We start from the raw sequence: 22,318 nt of genomic DNA, 5'->3' as shown, positions 1-22,318 counted from the left end.
GTATGGAATAAGTTTTAAAAGCATACTCGCTTTATCAATGGAAAGAGGTTCGTTCAGCTTTAGGTCTCGGTTCAGGTGTTTTTCATGATTGTGGTGTTTGATTGGGCATGGTCGTTTCTTTGATTAAGTTGCCACATGTTTATCGAAGGGGGATTTCCCAGCCTATCTTGGTATATGTTACCGAAAGAAGGAAGAAGAATCTAATGATTTTCCTAATTTTATGAGAAAGAAAAACCAGTTTGTTAGAGTTGGGGGAAAGAAGCAATCAAGAGAATGGGTCCATGTTGTTCACATGTTTACACTAATAGTCCTTATTGTTTTGGGTAATATGCATGTTGGTTCCTAATTTTATTTTTTAACATGGACTATCCATATAATTTGCTTTTGTTTTGTACTTAATCCCTAATAGTAATAGACCTAAAATGACATTTATAACCCTTTAATATTATTTTTATTATGATTATCTGATTAAAATAAAAAGTTTAAATAAAAAATACATATGGGTCCCCATCTATACCCCTACCTATTACCAGCTACATCTTCCCTCTTCTTTAAACTCAAAAACCCTAATGGACCAGCAAACCCACCGTTGCCGGAAACCACTTCCAAGCCGTCACCACCAGCCGGAAACCTCTCCAAAGCCTGGCCTCGCATATGCAAAGGTTCTCAGTTTTTGTGCCCTGAATTTCAAAAATTCATAACTTTCGCATACGAACTCCATTTTAACGTCCTTTATATCCACGCGTAAGTGAGGTTATACTCTAAAACTTTCGTTTAGACTTTGTCGGCTAATTTTGAATTTATTTTTAAAATTATTATTGTTATCAGACTGAGATAAGAAAAATCGTTAAAATTCATAACTTCTTCATCTGAAATCCGTTTTCGTCTATCTTTTTACCGTTGTACTACTATTGACGAAACGTTCGATTCTCATTTAGGTTGTGTCGGCTAAATATCGCTCGACCTTTATTTCGAATTTATGGTTGTGTACTGTTATGTCGAATCTAAGAAAAATCATAAATTCTTCATAGGCAGTAAGATTTGGACGTTCTTTTTATGAACATTCATGGTTTAACATATATTACAACTTTTATTTAGACAGTTAAGGCTAAAAAATATTTTACTGAAAACTCACTTTTTACTTTAAACAGTGTTTTGCCGATTTTATCGCGGATCTTCGATAGGACATAACTTATTTGTTATAACTCAGATCTGGGCGTTCGTTATATTTTTGGAATCCTTGATACGATCTCTACCACTTTATTCATCCCCATCATGTTTATTTAACATTTTAATTTTGACGATCATTTTTATTATATCTTTTAAAAATAATTTAATACGCAAAATTTACAAATAATTTTTCTTTATTACTTTAAAAATGAATTCCAAGTTGATCTGTACTATTACATTGATTTGAAAATAACGGGTCGTTATAGGATGAAATTTTAGTGTGGCCTTGGGTGCTTTTGGCCGATATTAAGAAGAGAGAGGGAAAAATGTAGGCTTGGTTGCATGGTAAGCAATGTGATGTATGGTGTGGATGTACGAAAGGTATAAGAATGTATGAGGTGGTTGTTTGGTGGACAATATGAGGTAAAGTATTGAGGTGTCACTCTATTTATCATTTCTTTTTCTTTTTTTTTTCTTTTTTTTCTTTTTTATCCAATCCCAAACTGAAACCTTATCAGGTTTTCAGCTTTTATGGGCTATCTTTTTGGGTTTTTTTGGTTTTGAAGGCCCATTAAGGGAGGGTTTTTGGTTTTCGGGTGGGTATGGGCTTTCATGCTTAATTTGGTCCAATAAAAGAGTTTTCGGCCAAAGGAAGGCCCAAAGGAAACGGGTTTTCGGCCTATGGTATTTGGGCTGAGAACTCTAAGCAAAGGCCCAAAAACTTGTTTTTCTTTAGTTATTAGATCAAATTTGGGCTTACATGAGGTTATCACTACTTGATTCTTAGTGTATGCATACATGTTCATATAACATTACCATTTTTTTAATTTCAATAGTTTAATGCAACAAGGTCACATAGAGGAATTGTTTGTACATGAAACACAATCTCAACCCAAAATTTGCCAGTTCTGACGGTAACCCCTAAGTACATATGGCGTAGTTGGTCTTTACCTTGCAACCTCTCTGAGGTCTCGCAGTATGCAGGACGTAATGGGGAGTACAAATGGCGTACTCCTAGAAACCTATTTGGGCCATTTTTGGGCTTGGGGTCATTAGGAGTTTTGGACCATGAATATTTGCGTCATGTATGGGAAAGGAAAAATGGACTTTTACCCTCATTAAGTTAGAAGATGATCTAGACCATTGATTATGGGTTATCACCCCGATTATTGATTAGGGTTGATTGTGGGTTATGATCGGTGTGAGGGTCTGTGGTAGTCGCGCAAGTGTATGTGATTCTATTATCTTTAGTTGGAGGTGAGTCTTCTCTATGTGTGTTTGGGTCGAAGACACCAATTTCGGCCCACTAAATTGTGCATGTAGGACGCTAGTTGTCTTTGTGACTCTTGGATGTTTGTATGATCAGGTTGAAAGAAACCCCAAAGTTGGGCCCATTATTATATGATCGAGTTGAAATAAACCCCAAGGTCGGGCCTATATCTGTATAATTAGGTTGAACTTAAACCCATGGTTGGGCTCATGATTCTATATTGGGCTAGAATATACCCCAACACTGAGCTTAATTGTATGTTTGGTATGTGGTACTTTGGGTAACTCGCTAAGCTTTGTGCTTACAATTTATGTTTATGGTTCTAGATACTTCCAGTATGAAAGGGAAGGGCCCGACATGGTGGTACAACATCCCCCTCATGATTCTGTACTTATTGCTATGTGTACTCTGATGTTTTTGACATTTTGTATTTTGGTTGACCTTGAGACATCTGATATATAATACTAGTGATTTTTAAAATGAAAAAAAAAATTATCACTGTTTTTTGGTTGTTACAAAAATAAATTTGGTCGGTAATCCAATACAATATACGACAGTTTAGCAATAGGAAATCACCAAATTTGCATTTCTATTGGTAATCAGTTGATAAAATTAAGATTTTTTTAATTTTTTAATTTAATGGGTAATTTGGTAAATAAGAATTTAGTCTTTCACATAAGCGAGATTGTACGTAGACTTATGGTGTGTTTGGGATTTCTTCTTAAACTCCTTATTGACTTTTTGGAAAAGCCAGAAATTCCTAATTTCTAGAAAAAGTTGTTTTTTCACTGAAAAGTTAGTGTTTACCAAACATCTTTTTAATTTATTAGCTTTTTGAAAAACTAATAAGTCTCATTTTAAAAAACATTCCTAAACACCCCTTAACCTGGATCATCAAAGTCAGGCTCTCTGCATCATTTCCGACTCTGTTGTCGTCACCTCCACACTCGAAGTTGTCGGAGTTGAAGGCATTCCGTTCCGGCTTCTGGAAATCATCGATTACTCTACAATCCTGTTGGCAACGACTATCACCACCATTTTAATTGAATACACGTTCTGCAATGATACATCTCGATAAACTACTCTCTTTCATCTTAGTAAAACCACGTATCATCTTCATCACAATTTCACAACTTTATTTCTCAGTTGTCAAAAGGTTAGTCTTTTTCCTTCATTTACTATTGTTTGTGGTAGTGTGAACAGAAGCGTTAAGTATATGAGAATCGGATAAGTGGATATGAATGAAATCATGTCTATTGGTATGTGGAAATATTTGAATCTAAGATTACAATATATTAGTTAGTTCTAAGAAATTTTCCAGGGTTTTCTCCCTAGATCTGTGCTCGATCTTATATGCTAAACTAGTCTATGAAATTCAGTTGTTTATCAATTACGATTCATTTTGACACGCTTCATCATTCCAGCCAAACCCTAACAACTGATTACTGATTACTCACACATAACTAGGTTTAGATGAAATAAAGATCTTTACAAGGTGTATTGCATAAATACGCAAGTGCAACAATGTGAAACCTTAGGTAACTAGACAAATAAACCCTTTTGATATGTCGAAAAACTCTCCCAAAATTCATTCCTTGAATACTCTGTCACCCCTCTATATATTAACACATTCAAGTGGTGATCGTTCTTTCTATTCTCCAAATTCTATTAAAACTCTTAATTACGGATAAAAACTTACATATAAATAGAGTTGAAAGTTCATATAATGAACTTTGAATAACTAGTTAATTTACTTCTAATATGAGTTCTACATGCATTGTTCTAATTTACGCAAATAAGTGTAGTTTTCCTACTTCAGTGATCTTTCGTTCTTACTTAATGATACTCAAGTTTTCATGATTTGAGATTTCACCATATTTACTTAGTGAACGGAGTTAAAATTTTGATTTATGACATAAAATGAACTATTAATATGATATGAACATTTAAAACTAGATTCCAAATCATATATCCAGGTAGAAAAAATTGTTTTTCTCCTTATTCTCATTCTTATTAAACGGAAAATTATTTTGTTCGTGCTGATTTAGAGTATTTTCATGTTTGGTCAAACTGCAAGAGCTCAAGTCACTGCTTTCTCGTCCATTGCAACCCAAATCATTCTCAAACTGATATTTTTCATGGGCAATTAATCGTTACATCTACATATATTCCCTTTTATAGGATCATTGCAATCTGTTTCTTTTCTCTCATTAAGTTCTGCCTACTTGGATAAATTACTTTTTAGATAAAAAAAATTGACTAAGTTCAATAAAAATATCTTATATAATAGCAAGATAAGATAAAAGGATAAAAGACTATTTAATATGCAAAAATGGTTGTATGTTCTTCCACCTTAGGAGTGTGGCTCCTCTTCCCATGATTACGCCTCATTTCAAAAGAAGGTATATTGATTTACTTGTTGTGTTTTTATCAATAAAAAAATAAATTTGTTGTTATTAAGATAAAAATAGTAGAGTATGTTGCTATATTGATTTACACATAGTATGTTCTTATATAAATGTATGTGCATTAACTATATTGGTAAAAAAATGGTAGACTTTGTTGCTAATATGTATAAGATGTAAATTTGTTATTATGTATATATATGTGAATTATGTTTCACTATATTGTGGTAAAACATAGTAAAGTACGTTCCTATTATGTATATTGGTTTAATAAAGGATAAATATGTTGATATTTCATTCTCTATATTTTATACTAATTATATATGTTTGTTGTATGATATTTTAGGTAAATGAATTGGAGAGCATGCTAGAAAGGGAAATGAAGGAATGGGAGGAGATGCAAGCCCATCTTGAAAAAGCGGTGAAGTTACGAGAGAAGATGGAAAGCCGTCTTATTGGATAAATGGTAGAACTTATGAAGGAATTCACTCGAAGCGATAAACCACCCGATTATGCATGTTTATCCCATAATATTGAAATAATTTTGACATTTTTTAAAGGTTAATTATGAGAAATAGCAACGTACTTTACCAAAGTTCCCGATTATGGCATCATACATTATGAAGTAGCATTCTTTTTTCATTTTGCTTTTAATTATAAAACCAATGATCCTGAATGTTCTTGTAAGTTGTAATCGGGAGATATGACAAAGTACATTGCTATTACTATTGAAAATAGGTTGCTATTATGAGTAAAAACTTAAAGTATGTTGTATAATCGTGAAAACAAATCGAAAATGCTTTCCTATTATAATTAGAGTTTAAAGTATGTAAATATAATTAAGAATTTCAAAAAATTACATTGCTATTTATCATCATTAACTCATTAAAATTATTCATTTTTACTTTTTCAGTCCTCTTTATTTTCAACATTGGAGGACATTTATGGTATTTGACAATATATAAATATCTCTCCGGCTAACAACTCTTGTGTGGAATCAACACGCTAATTAAGAAAATCACAAGTGTGGAATCCACAAGCTAATCAGGAAGGATACGCTCCATCAGTTGTTAAAGTCCCGAGAACTATTATGAAACTTTGGAGTTTGGATGCCTTCTTAAAAAGTACATTGCTACTATTTTTTAGTATTATGCATTTAATATCGAATATTGATATGAAATTTATGGATTTAATGTATGTCGAATATTATAACTTTTTTACTTTTATATTGTTGCTTTTAAAATATGGATTTCATGAATGTCGAATATTGATATGAAATTTATGGATTCCATGAAATTTATGGATTTAATGTATGTCGAATATTGATATGAAATTTATGTATTTATTTTTATAATGCCAAAATCCGTTGGTAATCCGTCATATGCAATCTATCGGTAATCCATTAGTGGGTATTTTGATATGCAGTCGGTAATCCGTTAACGAGTTATTTCGTCAATAATTTGTTGCAAACACATTCCGTCGGAAATCCGTTGCAAAAATATTTCTATCGACGATCAGTTACTAATTACTGATGGAAAATTTTGTTAAAAGTTGTCGTAGTCGTCGGAAATCCATCACAAACAATTCCCGAGAAGATTATACCTACGCATTTAGGACTGTTGGAATCTGTCGGTAAACCCTATTAGCCAGATTACTGATGGTTTTGGCGGTCTATGATGCCCTTTTTTGTAGTAGTGAGTTCCTTCTGAGAATTAACTATTTATTTATTTATTGTTTTCATATATTTCATATTTATATAAAATAATAAGATATATAATTTATTAATTTTGTCTCTTAATCTTCATCTAATTTTAGAGCACCCCTGCATTAAAGGGGAAGAAGGTCATGGGGTATGGTCACAATGTATTTACATGAAAAATGATGTCACGTATTTGACACATAACCTCCACTACATGTTCACCACACATTCGTTAGCTTTGGAAATGGTTATCACTATATAATGTTTTTTTTTGTTTTTTTTATATATTTAGATTAAAATTAAAATAAAAAACTAAATCAATAGCATAATTAGATATTTCACATTACATAAAAAACATAAAACATAAAATTTCAAATCTAGATTCCGAATAACCATAAAAAATAAAACTTGAAACCTAAATAACTAAAAACCATAGAAATTCAATATAAATATTAAAAACGTTAAAACCTAAAATCCATGCTTTTCCCGAACTTCTTGTTGGATTTTCATAAACGCAGCTAATTTTTTCGGGTTGATATTTGGTTGCGGCTTAATGTTTAAAATTTTCTGTTGACTCATATTTTATTTTATTTTTTTGTAAAAAAACTAGAGTTTTCTCAATTCTGTCCGCAAGCACGTAAATACCCCCCTCCACGTCACCTATTACGTGTCAAAAATTGTTCCATACCATGTGGCCAAAGCATTTCTTATCCGACGTAACTAAGCATCCAAAAAATATAGAACGAGGTTTGGTGCCCAAAAACAAGTGTAGGCTTAGGAACTATGGATGTAAAATGGTCCAGAACTAGACTAAAACTGAAATAAGTGAAAGACTAAAATTGAAATAACTGAAAATCAATTGGACGGTAACCGAACCGAATATCATTAATTGTTCTAATCGATTCCAGTTCCAGTTCAATTTTTCGATTAAAAAATTTATCCTATAATGACGTTAATTCAGTTGAAATAATTGTTTCGGTCAAATTTTCGGTTGATTTTTAATGTATTTTTAGTGGTTGAGATTATATTGTTTATAATGACGATAATTCAGTTGAAATAATTGTCTCGGTGAAATTTTCATTTTTGGTTGATTTTGATATTTTTTTTAAATATATAATTTATTTGTTTGAAATTATATTGTTTTTTGAAAAAAGATAATTATAAGTAGTTAACAATGAGTTGGATTTTATAAATATGTTAAATTTATAAGTTGGCTTTTAATAAATGTATAAAATTTATGAAGTGTCTTAACAGATAGATTGAAATATAGGACGATATTTAACTTTTTTTTATTATATATCCTTTTGTTTTAGTAACTATATTAATTTTTAGAATTTGATTTAATCTGTTCAATCGTAAAAATCAATAAGCAAAGACAACAATATCAAGTTCCAGAAGAAAATTAGCATTTACTTAATTATTTTTACATTATCTTGCTAACAAGAGCCAATGATATTTACAAAACCAGGAGTTAAGTCGCTTAGGAAATGATCCATTTTACGACTCAATCCAAATCCAGAAAGCAAGAGTAAACTCGCATCATCGATTGCTCATCCGTCGAGAAAGCCTCCCAATCACAGTACACAAACCAATCCTCAGCTTTGGCCCCAGCAATTGAAGTACATGACTTGCCGGAGAGACTCATCGGACTGTGTTGTCTTCTTGTCTCCGACACTGATGACGTCTGATCGTAGAAGGCAGGAAAATGGACGTAAATCGAAGGTGAAGACCTTCTTGCCATGTTGGAAGGAGTTGAGGAGGAGGGACTTAAGTTTGTAGCCTTGATCTGTATGTCCATTTGCAACAGCTACGCCGGTGGCCATCCATACACGGTTTAGAGAAGTCATTTTGTGAGCGAGAAACTATGGATTCTGGTTATGAGTAGTAGACTCGTAGTGTTGCGATTTTCTGATGAAATGAGGAGATGAGGGAAGACTTGTTTATTTATAGAGTTGGGGTGTGGTTTGGGGGTTGAAATATGGTGGTTTTGAGGGAGCAGCACATGACCATAGCTAGATGCATTCATGTGGCCTTCTTGGAGTGATGAATCTGGGGATGAGTCATGATCGATGCCGACCAATAAGCTGCCAACAGGCTTCTTGAATTTCATGTATTGGGGCCACGTAGAATACCTAGTAATTTTTTTATAGGGTATAGAATCACTGCAATCTACATCTGTCCCTTTAAAGACAAGTGGGTTGATATCGATGTAGCTGATAATGCGGTTTTAACCTTTTTCTTCAATGTTTATGAGTAACCTTTTTACTAAAATAGAGGGTAAGTGTTTACATCAAAAGCATATCTCAACAATATATTTCTATCCACCTTTCTATCAGAGTTTTGATGTTAACTAATACAAACTCGAACTCATCAAACAAATGGGGATGTCGACTCGAATTTAGCCCAAGTTTGAACCTCGATCTCGTGGTGGTGGGTGCTCTTTTTTGTGCAATTCCACCGACTAAACCCTTCATCGACTGGTTTGCTTGAAAAATCTCCAGACACTTTGAATCTAGATCCAGAATCTCGATGTATAACCTTTCTCGCATCATGTACCAAATGAATGATTAATTAGGACCCCAACAGCTCAAGTACATTACTTTTCTCAATGATTCTTCTGATTGTTTTGCCTTCTCTTCCATGTCTTTGCTAGAAGCCATGGCCGCCGGCGAAGTCAAGATTTTGGCCTGGGCGATTGATCGGAGATTGGACTTAGCGTGGTGCTGGATGGTCCTGATGGTGGTGTTCCATCGTGCAAAGCCTTGATCTTTGAGGGCTTCCACCACTCCGACAGCTCCGGCCACCATCCATGCTCTGCTTCTGAAACTCATGGTTAAATGTTGAAGATGGTTTAATTAGAGGAAATTGGTTTCGTTTGAATGGGAAGTATGTTTGTTGCACAAGTGATTGATGAAAAATGGAAAAACTAGAAGTAGAATATAAATAGAGTTAGACAAGCACACAGACAAGAGAGTCAAACAGCTTCTCACCCTCCCAGGTTTCATGGGGTCATTAAAAACAGGAGGCAAAAGCCAATGGTTTCAAAGCTTTCACTTCCATATCTTTATCTTTATTACTTTAAAATATAATATTTTTATAGAGAGATATTATTATTTTTGCTGCTTTTAAAATAAACAAACGTGCGGCAAGTTGTGGAGAATTGGAGATATATGGGGGTAAATGGACGCTATTTACTTATTTAGTAGTGTTTAGAAATAACCATAATTATCTTTTTTTTTTTAATGAAAATCTAATATATTTATTAAATTCAGTTATGTTCACTATATTTGCCCTTGATTTCAAAAAGATAGAACTAACATTTGATGCAACTGAACTAGAAAACCTTTGGTACCTATAATTAGCTTTTGTGTTTTTAAACTGTTTAACTATTTTATATGTAAGATTAGGGTGTTTCTGATTATTGATTTGTATTGATTATTGTGTTATTTAGCTTTAACAAAACTGTAACAATGAGTATTAAATGTTTGAATAGAAAGATTTTATAAATAATTATTGATTTTATAAAAGATTTTGATAAGGGTTTTTTTTTTTAGTTTAGTGACTTATATAATAAGTTTTCCTTAAGTTATTTTATCATTATACATATAAACATCATTACCAAACATTAAAAGATAAATTATCTTCTTTTATATCAATTAAGTTAAACCAAATATTTGATTTTTAACTCCGTTTTGAGATCACAAAAACTAAAAAAGCTATTTGGCTGATAAATATAAGTTAGTTTTAATAAGCAATCCCAAACTTAAATATGATAAAATTGTTGGAAGAAATTAAAAATGTTGTATCGTATAACCACTAATGAAATAATTTAATGACAAAACTGCTACATTGGTCCTTGTGATTTGCAAAAAACTTTGGATTCAACTTGCATGGAATGTCCAAAATCAAGAATTTTCTTTGATTTTGGTCTTTGAGAATTTGAAAGGGCTATTTTGTCCTTATTATTTAATTTTCACATTTTCTTTATTTGTTTTAATTGTTTTATAATTAACAAAAAAAACAAAAGAAAAGAAAAATAGAAAGACGGGTCCACCACCTCCTCTCTCTCTCTCTCTCTCTCTCTCTCTCTCTCTCTCCTAACCTAACCTAACCCAGATTCATTCATATTCATCGTTAAGAATCTTCCACAACTCCATCGGCATACCCCTCACTTTGTTCAGCCTCCTGTTGATCGAACCCCACCATCGGTCCCATAAACATACAATGAAACCCCCTTTCCCCTTCAACAACACACTACTCTATTATCTTACCCAAGTCAAAATCCAAAAACTGTTTGTCAAAAGAATCTTAGGGTTCCAGTCAAAGAACCTGTAACTTCTTTAAATTGGAGAAATCGATCATGGATAAGCCTCCAGTAACCAAATTCCCTTTAATGTCAATCACTTCAAGACTCTTTAACCCCCAAATTTTATTAGGTAAGTCATCGGTAAGGATTAATTCTATACTTCTGATTTCTACCCATCATATATGGGTTATATTGCCGGTTAGAAAACTCATATGAGATTGCAGCAATAGTGGCTGCTGTTGGTTGCAGCGGTGGTGATCGTTAGTGGTTGTAATGGAGGAGTATGAGAATTATATGGCGGTGACGTCGATTTTGCTAACCCCCAAAATAAAAACCACCAGTTAATGTGAATATGGAGATTAACCTTTAAGATGAAAACCACAACACAAAAACGGGGCTTAAAACTTGGATTTTTCAGTATATCTAAGGACGAAGATCTTGGTGGCAGTTAGACCACTGATCTATCTTTTTTTTTTTTTCTGCTCTCGTGTATGGTGGAGCTCGACAAAAGTGTTTGGGTTGATTTTTTTTAACAATGATGGTTGTTGTGTTGATTGATGGGTTTCCTTTTCTTCCATCTAATATGTAAGCATGGCGCTCGACTAGATGATGGAGAGGACCGATGCATAAGAAAGGAAGAAGGGTGGAGCTGGGTTGTGAAGAAGATGATAGTGACGGATTGTGTTCTGGGTATTAAAACAAGAGAGAGAGAGAGAGAGAGAGAGAGAGAGAGAGAGAGAGGGGAGGGGGTTGTTGGGGGATAATTGGTTTCTTTTCTTTTTTATTTTTAAATTAAATTAGAGCATAATCGTCTTTTCAAGTTTTTTTGGATAAAAAACACGAAAAAACCTTGATTTTGGATCTTTTATGAAAATCATAAAGTTTTTGGAACTCATTCAAAGTTTTTTGAATACCATAAGAACCAATCTTGCAGTTTTGTCTAATTTAATGAATGGGTTTTTAAGTAACTAATAATGTATAGTATAACTACCTAAATATGATAAAGGGTTGGCTAAAAAGACACCTCAATTTTCCATTTGGACACCCTCTTTGATTTTTAAGGTTTTTTTTATGGTTAAATTTACATTGTTTTTTAAAAAAATAAATTGTAAATAGTTTATTATAGGTTAACTTTTAATAAAAATGTTTATAAACTGTTTAAAGGTATCAATTTAGCAACATCCGTGTAATATTAGTAGTTTTTAGATTTACTATTGCTCCACAACTACATCAGTAGCTAAGATTTATCAACACGTAGTGATGATCAAAATATACACTACTTTATTTCTTCTACTGAAATTACAAATCACATCATATCATAATTCATACATAAACCATCATTGATCAGAATCGATTTTCAATTCATTATAAACGTTGTACACAATGCATAATTACATGTACATTTAATCTGGTGTCTAAAAGCCTAAAATCAATAATAACAGTTGCAAGGGTTTGATCAATTGGGACCCCAACAGCTCAAATACATGACTTTTCTCAACGAATCCTCTGATTGTTGCGTCCTTTCTTCTAAGCTTCCGCATGAAGTCATGGCTGCCGGCGATGATAACTTCTTGATCAGAGAAATTGATCGGAGATTGGATTTCGCATGGTGGTGGACTGCCCTGATGGTGGTGTTCCATCGTGCGAAGCCTTGATCTTTGAGGGCTTCCACCACTCCGACAGCTCCGGCCACCATCCATGTTCTGCTTCTGAAACTCATGATTAAATCTTGAAGTCAGATGGTTAAAAGTTAGACGAAGTAGGTTTTTTGTTTGAATCGAAAGTATGTTTGTTGCACAATTGATTAATGAAGAACAGAAAAACCATAAGTAGGATATAAATAGAGAAGCCAAGCACACAGACAGTAGAGTGAAACAGCCTCCCACTTTGTATGGCGTAAAAAACAGGTGGCAAAAACCACTGGTTTTAAAGCGCATTCAATTGTCAATTTGGAAATAATAAATAGTAAATGACATTTTTAGTCCTTGTAGTAGACATGTTTTTAGGATTTGGTCTTAATTGACAACAATGCTCATTATGTTTGACAAGTCCATTAACTATTATCTTTCCCTCTCTTACCGCTGTTACCGTCTGCATAAGTCCATTTTATATATATATATATATATATATATATATATATATATATATATATATATATATATATATATATATATATATATATATATATATATATATATATATATATATCTTATTTCTTCTTTGGGTAAATTACACAAATGGTCCCTATGGTTTAGGGTAATTTGTATGTTTGGTCCCTAACTTATTTTTCTAACTCGGAAGGTCCCTACTGTTTGTTTTTGTTACACGTTTGGTCCCTGTCTTACATAAAAAGTCTATTTTTCTCTTGATTTTTTAATTTATTTAAATAAACACACCCCTAACCCCATCCCCTCACCTTACCTTACCCACCCTACAATGTTTTTCCTATTTAAATAGCTGTCTTTTTACGTAAGATAGGAACCAAACACGTAACAAAAACAAAAAATAGGGACCAATCGTGTAACAATAACAAACAATAGGGACCTTCCGAGTTAAAAAAATAAGTTAGGGACCAAACTTGCAAATTATCCCAAACCATAGGGACCATTTGTGTAATTTACTCTTCTTCTTTTTATATATTAATGTTAAATGCTTTTTAGAATATTTATTATTATTAAATAAATAAGGAGTTTCATTTTTTAAATTTTTAGTGTTTCTTTCGTTTCGTCGTCTACTATCACCATTTATTTTACATGGTATCAGAGTTCGCAACGATATCGATGTACAACGTGGCTTAATACATCATTGTCTTACCTCATCGAGTCTTGGTTCTCTGAGGAGGATTGATAGTTTATCATACATATCACACACTAATGCAACACAATCCAATAAGTATATGTATGTGTTGATGTATCATCTATCTCCATAAAGGCTCTTTTAGAGAGATTATTTTGAATTCCACATATATTTTACATGGTATTAAAGTTAACGTTTGCATTCCTACGACATAACACATCGTTTTCTGCCTCATCAATTCCTCTTCTATGAGGATAAGTGTTGGCATACCTTATATATCGGTACAACATAGGATCGACTTTAAGTGGGTGTGAGGTGTGCCACCGTATAAGCCCCAAGTTTTAGTCAAATTCTTTATAGTTATTATCAAATATATTAAAATTTAGTCGAATGCTTGCATTACATCCTTATACTTCAGTTGGCCAAAGCAACACACATTGTTTCTCTATATCCATTTGACAAGGGTTTGATTCCTACTCTCATTTATTTTTGCATATTTAATAATAATTCTTGATTTTTTGGAATTCACATTTCACATCCTCTATATTTTGGATGATGCGTTGCCATGGTTAGAGACTCCACATCCACATATCTAGCCTTATTTGTTTTGTTTTAATTATATTATGTTGGGTATAATTTTATCTTAATTAGAGTTTTTGTTCATAATTATTATTGTATTTGGTTTAGTTTATATTTACTATTTTTATCAATGATAATATACTAATTTTCATTTACTATTCTCTTTCATTTTAACTTTACCTAATATTATATACACGATCATTCTACTTCAGTCCTATTTAGATTCAGTGTTATCAGCGTTTGTACAAAAATTCTCAAAATAAGAAATTATTAACATCATACTTATAGTCTAAAATATCATAATAAACACTTAATGGATTGATAATAATAATGTATCAAAGAATATTGATTATGAATAGTTGATAATAATTTTGCTTACAAAGATATTCGAGTCTTGGGATTCTTGTAACTATGTAAGTTTATTTATTGTATTGTAATTTTTTAGTTTTGAATTTTTTTTTTTAAACAAATCGAATTCTTGTAGTATTAGTACATTTTGCTAATATAAAAGAAATTATATTTATCCCCGCTACCACACGATCTTTTATAACTTTATATATGTTGAAGATTCGTTTTTTCCATAATCGTTATTGTTTTGAAAAGATGATCTTCGAATCCATATATATCATTGAGATAACTTCTAAGAGAAATGTCTATCTTTTTTTCTGGGCCTTTCACTTATTCTTATTATATAAAAATAATAATAATAACAATAATAAAAGTATAAGAAAAAATTCATTTCTTAAAAAAACTTGATAACATATTTCCTTCATTTTTAACTATTCTAGTTGTAAATTGTTTGAGATTAAATATGATAAAAATTGTTGGAAGAAATTAGAAATGCAAAGTATACAGTATGACATCAAAACCAAGAAACATAAACATAAAAATAGAAATCAATTAATACATATATGTGTCGGGTCTTGAATTCTTTGTCGTAATATCATGTATATATATTACAATCCATAAGTTAATATTTAAAGGGAAAAGTGAATATGTAGCTGTTATGTACTTAAGCTTAGGTATAGAACCATTTAAACGACGTAGTTTTAATCGAAACAAATCCAATTTCATTTTCTCTAAATTTTGTTTTAATAGAATACCATTGAATTGAGTTAAATTATGAAATGAAAAGAATCAATTTTATATCTTTTTATTGCAAATAGTTATTGAAGTTTATCGGAAAAGTAAAAAAAAAATCAATATTTTTTAACGAACATAACTCCAACATTTTGTCATTCGATTGAGAAACTATATCCAATGATTTTATGAAAATCTTTATAAAGAACAAATTACACGAATGGTCCTTCAGGTTTTGTCTTTTTCCCTAAAATAGTCCTTACGAAACATTTTTCCCTCAGATGGTACCTACGGAGCAAACCTTGCACACAAAATGCCCCTATGACTAACTTTACTAACAGATTCTGTTAAGTTTTATGAAATGACAAAAATACCCTTTGTTTTATGCACATAAATGGTCCTCTCTCTCTCATATATGGGTCTTTTACATCTTCAACTCCATTCCTTTGTTGTTTCATTCCTTCCCCATCGGCGACACCTAGGAACACCTGCAACCACAGCTCCGGCAGCACCCTCGTGCCCGCTGCTACTATTCGTGATGCTATCAATTGACGGGATGAGAAGCTCACCGGAGGAAGCTGCTACCACTCTCGTTCCCCTCTCATCTCCTTTTGGTTTTTCCGGAAAGCATTGATCTGATAGATGACTTCTTCTTATTGAACTTTCTCTTCCATTGCATATGTGAGACTTCATAAACTCTACCAGTATCAGATGGTGGTAAACGATGGTCTGAGGATGACGAAGGTAGAACCGATCAAGATTCCAATTAGGGTGAAGAGGAGACGTTGTTCTTTGAGGATGTAATTGATGAATCATAGGAGATATCGGTGAGGGATTTAGGTGAGCAAGGTGGGGTTTGAATATTCGAGATTTCTTCATCTCTCCTTTGGTTTGCATTTGATTGTTTATGAAACTGCTTCATGTTGTTCATCGTGATTGAATCTTCCATTCAAAATTATGCTTTTATTGGTACATGGGTTAATGGGTTATGAGCAAGTGAAGAGCATGAGAATGAAAATGGGTGTAGAAACGATGTTTATGCTTTCGGGTGTTCTTTCAAGTTTGTAAAATGCTACAGGGAAACATGTTTGATCTTATTGCCCACTAAGTGTTTGATCTTTTGTCTGAATGATCTTTCCATGGTGCAAAGTTCTTAGCTACACCTAAAACACAGTTTGCCCACAAATTTCTAAATTTGGCTTTTAAATTTTTGAAGCAATTGTGAAAACCCCTAAATCAATAACCTAAAAGAGAGAGAGAGAAAAGAACAAAGGGTATTTTTGAGAGAGGGAGAGAGAGGACCATTTATGTGCATAAAACAAAGGGTATTTGTGTTATTTCATAAAACTTAACAGAATTTGTTAGCAAAGTTAGTCACAGGGGCCTTTTGTGTGCAACGTTTGCTCCATAGGTACCATTTGAGGGAAAAAGGTTTCGTAAGGACTACTTTAGAGAAAAAAAACAAAACCTTAAGGACCATTCGTATACTTTATTCAAAGCTTTATTGTGTTATTGTATTTTTTTTTCTTTTATCTTCTATTCTATCAGTTTTTATATAAAATTTAATAGGGTTGATTAAATGGTCATGACTTTTAATACTTTAAGTTCTTAAAAATAATGAAGAAAAAGAACATAAATTCGATCCTTTTGGTAAGTCACGTGTTCAAGGAAGAATAGTAAATGAGATACCATGATTAGCTTGAATATATATGGATCAAAACTACATAGTTTGGAGGGTTTTATATATAAGCTTAGGTACATAACAACCACATAATACCTAAGCCCATATTTAAAATAAGGGATTTTCTAATATGTGCTCTTAAAGCACATATAAGAAGTATTAATTAATCATAACTATTACCATAATTAAATGTTAAACACATTAATTATAAGAAATATTACCATAATTAAATAAAAAATTCATTAATAATCACTATAATTAATGAATTTCACATTTAAATATAATAATATTTTTCATAATTAATACTTCTTATATGTGTTCTTAGATCACATATTAGAAAATCTTCTAACTTTTGTATCATTAATATTTGGTCAAACAAATGTTTTTTTTATAACCGTATATTTCGGAAGAACAATATGACATCAAAATAGGCTGTGTTTTCATAAAATTGATCTTTTTTTAGATGCCATTACATTTTACTAGCTAAAACAACCTTTCCACATTATAACCACAACTACATATTCAATGGTTAGGTTTATCAACGTTTAATGATGCTAATAAAGTTTTTTTAACGGTAACTAGTAGAAGGAAAAGATCGTTTTAACCATGAACTACAATTCTCTCACTCAAATTATGAAACTTGATTTCATCAAGTGAATTTGTAAATCAAATTTATATCACACACCAATCTTTTGATCATAATCGATTTTTACTTCCTTGTAAACGTTGTACACAATGCATAATTACATGTACATTAATCTGGTATCTAGGTGCCTAAAATTAATCACAAGCTGCAAAGGGTTTGATCAATTGGGACCCCAACAGCTCAAATACATGACTTTTCTCAACGACTCCTCTGATTGCTTCGCCCTTTCTTCTACGCCTCCGCCTGAAGCCATGGCCGCCGGCGAAGACAACTTCTTGGTCTGAGAAATTGATCGGAGATTGGACTTGGCGTGGTGGTGGACTGCCCTGATGGTGGTGTTCCATCGTGCAAAGCCTTGATCTTTGAGTGCCTCCACCAATCCGACAGTTGCTGCCACCATCCATACTCTGCTTGTGGAACTCATCTTTTCTTTTAAGTTTAAGACTGTTTTAAGATGCTGAAATGAAAAAGGGGTTTTCTTGTTTGAATAGTATTAGAGATATGTTTGATAGATATGAATTAGGGAAGCAGACACTGGTTTAAATAGAGATAGAGAGAGAGAAAGAAGCCCAGGTCCCCAACTTTAAAGGTAAAACAGGAGGCCAGAGACTTGGAAAAACCAATGGTTTTATGGAAGTGAATTGTCAAATATGCCCCTCGACGCCAACCAACAATACGGCTTCTCTTTTAAATCATATTTAAATGCTAACGGATAATGTTCAGGTGCGGCATCACGTAAGCAGTGAGTGGATGTACGATACAAATCCAAATTATGTACGCCAACCAACAAATACGGCTTCTCTTTGCGTTTATATAATGGTCTCTAGTCTCTCTCTCTCTCTCTCTCTCTCTCTCTCTCTCTCTATATATATATATATATATATATATATATATATATATATATATATATATATTTTATTACACATACTTTTTAACTCTTTGATCTTTAAAATCTATACAACAGCCCTAACATAAGGAAACAGCTAACAAATTATGTTTTTTTATAGAATACTTGGGCATTAATCTCTTTTATATATAATTTATCATTAAAGTGAATTATATTTAAAAAAATATTGATATAGTTTTTTTTGTTAACATTATCTTTTATAAAAATAAGAAATTTATAATGTCCTCAATCCTACAAATATATACATGAAAAGGTAATGATGCTTTTATTTTATAGTCCTGAAAACAAAGGTAACAACCCATTCAACTGAGTCAATTTTGCATCGGGATCCCACTTAGCTATTTGGGTCTTCAAAATGCATAATTCTGATTTTTCATGGTAGCTCGATCGAGTAGAAACTAATCCCCTTTCTTTTGATCACCGTTGATCATCCAAATTCAAACTTCTTCGTTTTTGGTTCGATCTTGCCAAAATTTGAACCACAACTCTCTAGCATGATCCAGAACACGATTCAATCTTCAAATACCTGATAAAATATCCATGAAATGTGCAAACAACATGATTTCACCAAATTATATAAAATATCTCGAAAAAGAAAAAAAAAAATACATAGCATATAAAACTTAAATACAATGCAAATGTAAGAATTAAACATGCTAAATGGTGCATAAAATTGACACAATACCGAATCAATATTAACAAAAGTACTCAAAGGGGATTTCTTTATTGAATTTCAAAATGTCTCTAAACTCTAAAGGGTTGAATGGTGCCCGATGGCTAAATTTGACAAGTACAACCAAATTTAAAAAAAGGAAAATATCATTAGATACATGAAATTAAATAGTAAACTAAACATGAAAATTTGATAAATTCTAAAAACGACAGATTTTATCATTAAAACTTAATCAAGCAAATTATGGAAATGCACCGAAACCGGGAAAATCATGATTTTGAGGTCTAAATAGTTTAGTTCGGGGGTCGACTGGGGGTACGCGACCTATTATGAGTTTTGGAACGTCGAGAGCTTTTCGTTGATGTATCACCAATCTTTAAATTCCTTAGGGATAAAAATTTACATTGGTTTTAAGTTAAAGTGTAAAGGTCAATTTGTCTTTCTCTCACTTAAGGCTTCTGCCAAATCATATATATCATGTGCATAAAAAATGCATCGAATAGAATCTTTAGCAAATAAACAACATCCATGGTGGTGTGGTCTATAGAGCTATAAAGAAAAGGCAATATACAACGTAAGATTTTTGTTATGCTACCAATGTTTTCTTAAAGTTCTTTCCACGCTTTAAGAAGAAATTTTGTGAAGATGCAGGTCAATACAAGTTCATTTAAATGTATGCTTGTACCTTGGTCTGCTTCTTACTAAGCATAGTGGTAGGAAATAAGAAAATGTGTACTGCCATAATCATAATTAGGAGAGAGGAGGGTGAAATAAGAAATTTGATTCGTGTGGGGTGAAAAAATGTATAGGCACGTGAGGGAGGTTAACTGTCAATTTGTTAGGTGGGAGGGACCAAACATGATAATTTCGTTTGAAAAGGTATTAAATATGCAATGTTATCCATAGGCGGGCCAACAATGCAATGAATGAAACCGAAACATTAGGGACCAAACATATAATTTAATCTTGTATTTTTAGACATTAGGCGTTTAGAATATATGTCAATAATAGAACTGTAAAGAAATAATATGTCTAATTGACATTAAATTGATGAAACTTTATTATTGTGAGATGTTATGTTAATGTTGGATATGAAATTCAATGATAATTGAACTTTTCGATGGAAAAAATAAAACTTTTTAATTATTAAATATGTTATAAATTAGATTTTATAAAAATACATGTAAAATTTGTCTCTAAATTTTGATATGTTGTAAAAGAATATTAATAGAAATAGAGAGTTAGATTTATGATATAGTGACCAATCAAAACTCTAATAAAGTTAATGTACTATGAATAAACTCTAACTTATATTTAATGTAACGAAGTGGGTGATGTGAATTTGTTATTAAACTTTGGAAAAATTAAAAATAATCACGTGCAGGAAAGTTGTTGGATGGATACAAGGAACCAGATGATTACAAAGATCCACATCACTGTAGAAGTGAAAGGGCATTATGGACAATTCCATGCCCAAAAACCATTAGCCATTCAAGTGTTGAGCCTCCTGTTTATATCCATGAAACTTGGGGCGATTTAGTTCTCAAAATCAATCACAAACATTACCAAGATACACAATAAAAAAAAAAAAACATTTGATTTAATCTACTGAATTAAAGATAGAATTAGTTCAAGAACCAGGGCATGGATGGTGGCCGGAACTCTTGGATTGGTGGAGACACTTCTCCGATCATTCTCCAACACCAAGAAGCTGTTGGGGTCCCAATGAACAATCTTTTATACTCCTTATAATGCACGATGTAACACAATCTTAATGTCGAAGGAAAGATATATGATTGTTTTAAAATCATGATTATCCCATGTATGACTAATTATAACAAATATACAAAATGAAATAATTTATTAAAATGGTCTTTATAAAAAAAAAAAAAGACGTACCAAAATGGCAAAATATACTTCAGCCAACATGAGCACAATTCCCCATCTTCTTAAGACAATACTGAAATTGTTGGCTTCTCCAGCTCGATTTCTCAATGGCATCATAAGGGCAACTAAATTAAATCTTAATATTCCAACAACTTGAATACTGGATTCATAATATATGATCAAATTCTTTCTTTCTTTTCTCCATTGAAGGTTGTACATCATTAATTCATAATTACATGTACAGATTATCCGTATCTATCTACCTAAAACATCTAAAAAAAAGATTTATTTTATCAGTTGGGACCCCAACAGCTCAAGTACATGACTTTTCTGAGTGACTCCTCTGATTGCTTTGCTTTCTCTTCCATGGCTCTGCTTGAAGCCATGGCCGCCGGCTGTGACAGGTTCTTGGTGTGGGAGATTGATCGGAGATTGGACTTGGCGTGGTGGTGGATGGATCTGATGGTGGTATTCCACCTTGCAAAGCCTTGATCTTTGAGCGCCTCCACCAATCCAACAGTTCCGGCCACCATCCATACTTTGCTTCCTGAACTCATGCTTTCGGAAACTTGGAGATGCTGAAATGATCAAATGGGTTTTTTCTATCAAAGATTTTCGATTGCGATGATTTGGAAAATGGAAGGATGGGTTTAAATAGAGTTTAGAAGGAAAGAGTACAAGGAGTGAAAGATCTCCTGGTTTTAGGGATAAAAACAGGAGGCTACCACTTGGAAAAACTACTGGTTTTCAACCAATTGGTTTGCTAAAAATGCCCACTCGACTCTGGAGTCAGCCATAACATGGCGGCGACAATATCACTACCTTTACAAAAGTATTTATCTTTTCGATAATTAAATTAAAAAAAGGATAAATTAGTCTGGTCTCACAGACCTTTTTTTTTTTTTTTTTTAAATACAAAGCACACATTAAAGATATTACTACAATTTTAGCTATGAAACTACGAAAATTTTATTAGATTTTTTTTTTTAAAAGATTTTCGTAAATTGTTATATGTGAAAATTAATTTTTTTGCAATAGCATGAACAAATATAACATGAGAAAATTACAAAAATAACAAATTTCATTAACTATTTTGCAGAAAATAGTAAAAAAAAAAGGAACATTATAAAAATAACTATCAAAATCGCAGATAGATTAAGCTTATCTGCGATTTTGCCCATTGATTTGTGAATATACAAGTCGATAAAGCACGGACACG

The 22,318-nt window shown here is 32.3% G+C and overlaps 4 protein-coding genes across 4 annotated transcripts; all 4 read right to left on the bottom strand.

Moving 5' to 3' along the window:
• Positions 1 to 8,777: 8,777 nt before the first annotated feature.
• LOC145035413 (uncharacterized) lies at positions 8,778 to 9,485 on the bottom strand. Its single transcript, XM_078983957.1, has one exon. The coding sequence runs from the start codon at positions 9,373 to 9,375 to the stop codon at positions 9,112 to 9,114; it is 264 nt and encodes an 87-aa protein (XP_078840083.1). The 5' UTR covers positions 9,376 to 9,485; the 3' UTR covers positions 8,778 to 9,111.
• Positions 9,486 to 12,190: 2,705 nt separating this feature from the next.
• LOC145033552 (uncharacterized) lies at positions 12,191 to 12,742 on the bottom strand. The gene has a single exon (XM_078982141.1). The coding sequence runs from the start codon at positions 12,568 to 12,570 to the stop codon at positions 12,307 to 12,309; it is 264 nt and encodes an 87-aa protein (XP_078838267.1). The 5' UTR covers positions 12,571 to 12,742; the 3' UTR covers positions 12,191 to 12,306.
• A 4,934-nt stretch (positions 12,743 to 17,676) lies between these two features.
• On the bottom strand, positions 17,677 to 18,199 carry LOC145033551 (uncharacterized). The gene has a single exon (XM_078982140.1). It carries the CDS (start codon positions 18,054 to 18,056, stop codon positions 17,793 to 17,795), a length of 264 nt encoding a protein of 87 aa, XP_078838266.1. The 5' UTR covers positions 18,057 to 18,199; the 3' UTR covers positions 17,677 to 17,792.
• A 3,074-nt stretch (positions 18,200 to 21,273) lies between these two features.
• Positions 21,274 to 21,894, bottom strand: LOC145035409 (uncharacterized). The gene has a single exon (XM_078983954.1). It carries the CDS (start codon positions 21,654 to 21,656, stop codon positions 21,393 to 21,395), a length of 264 nt encoding a protein of 87 aa, XP_078840080.1. The 5' UTR covers positions 21,657 to 21,894; the 3' UTR covers positions 21,274 to 21,392.
• Between the last annotated feature and the right edge of the window lie 424 nt (positions 21,895 to 22,318).

This window comes from Lactuca saligna, chromosome 3 (genome assembly GCF_052625555.1).
Source record: "Lactuca saligna cultivar CGN05327 chromosome 3, ASM5262555v1, whole genome shotgun sequence".
Lineage (NCBI taxonomy): Eukaryota > Viridiplantae > Streptophyta > Magnoliopsida > Asterales > Asteraceae > Lactuca > Lactuca saligna.
The sequence above is the reverse complement of the archived record's forward strand: the minus strand, read 5'-3'. Positions and strand labels throughout refer to the sequence as shown.

What these genes read in the sequence shown, in the direction of transcription:
- LOC145033551 (XM_078982140.1), bottom strand. Translation starts at nt 18,056, where the DNA reads ATGAGTTCCACAAGCAGAGTATGGATGGTGGCAGCAACTGTCGGATTG.
- LOC145035413 (XM_078983957.1), bottom strand. Translation starts at nt 9,375, where the DNA reads ATGAGTTTCAGAAGCAGAGCATGGATGGTGGCCGGAGCTGTCGGAGTG.
- LOC145033552 (XM_078982141.1), bottom strand. Translation starts at nt 12,570, where the DNA reads ATGAGTTTCAGAAGCAGAACATGGATGGTGGCCGGAGCTGTCGGAGTG.
- LOC145035409 (XM_078983954.1), bottom strand. Translation starts at nt 21,656, where the DNA reads ATGAGTTCAGGAAGCAAAGTATGGATGGTGGCCGGAACTGTTGGATTG.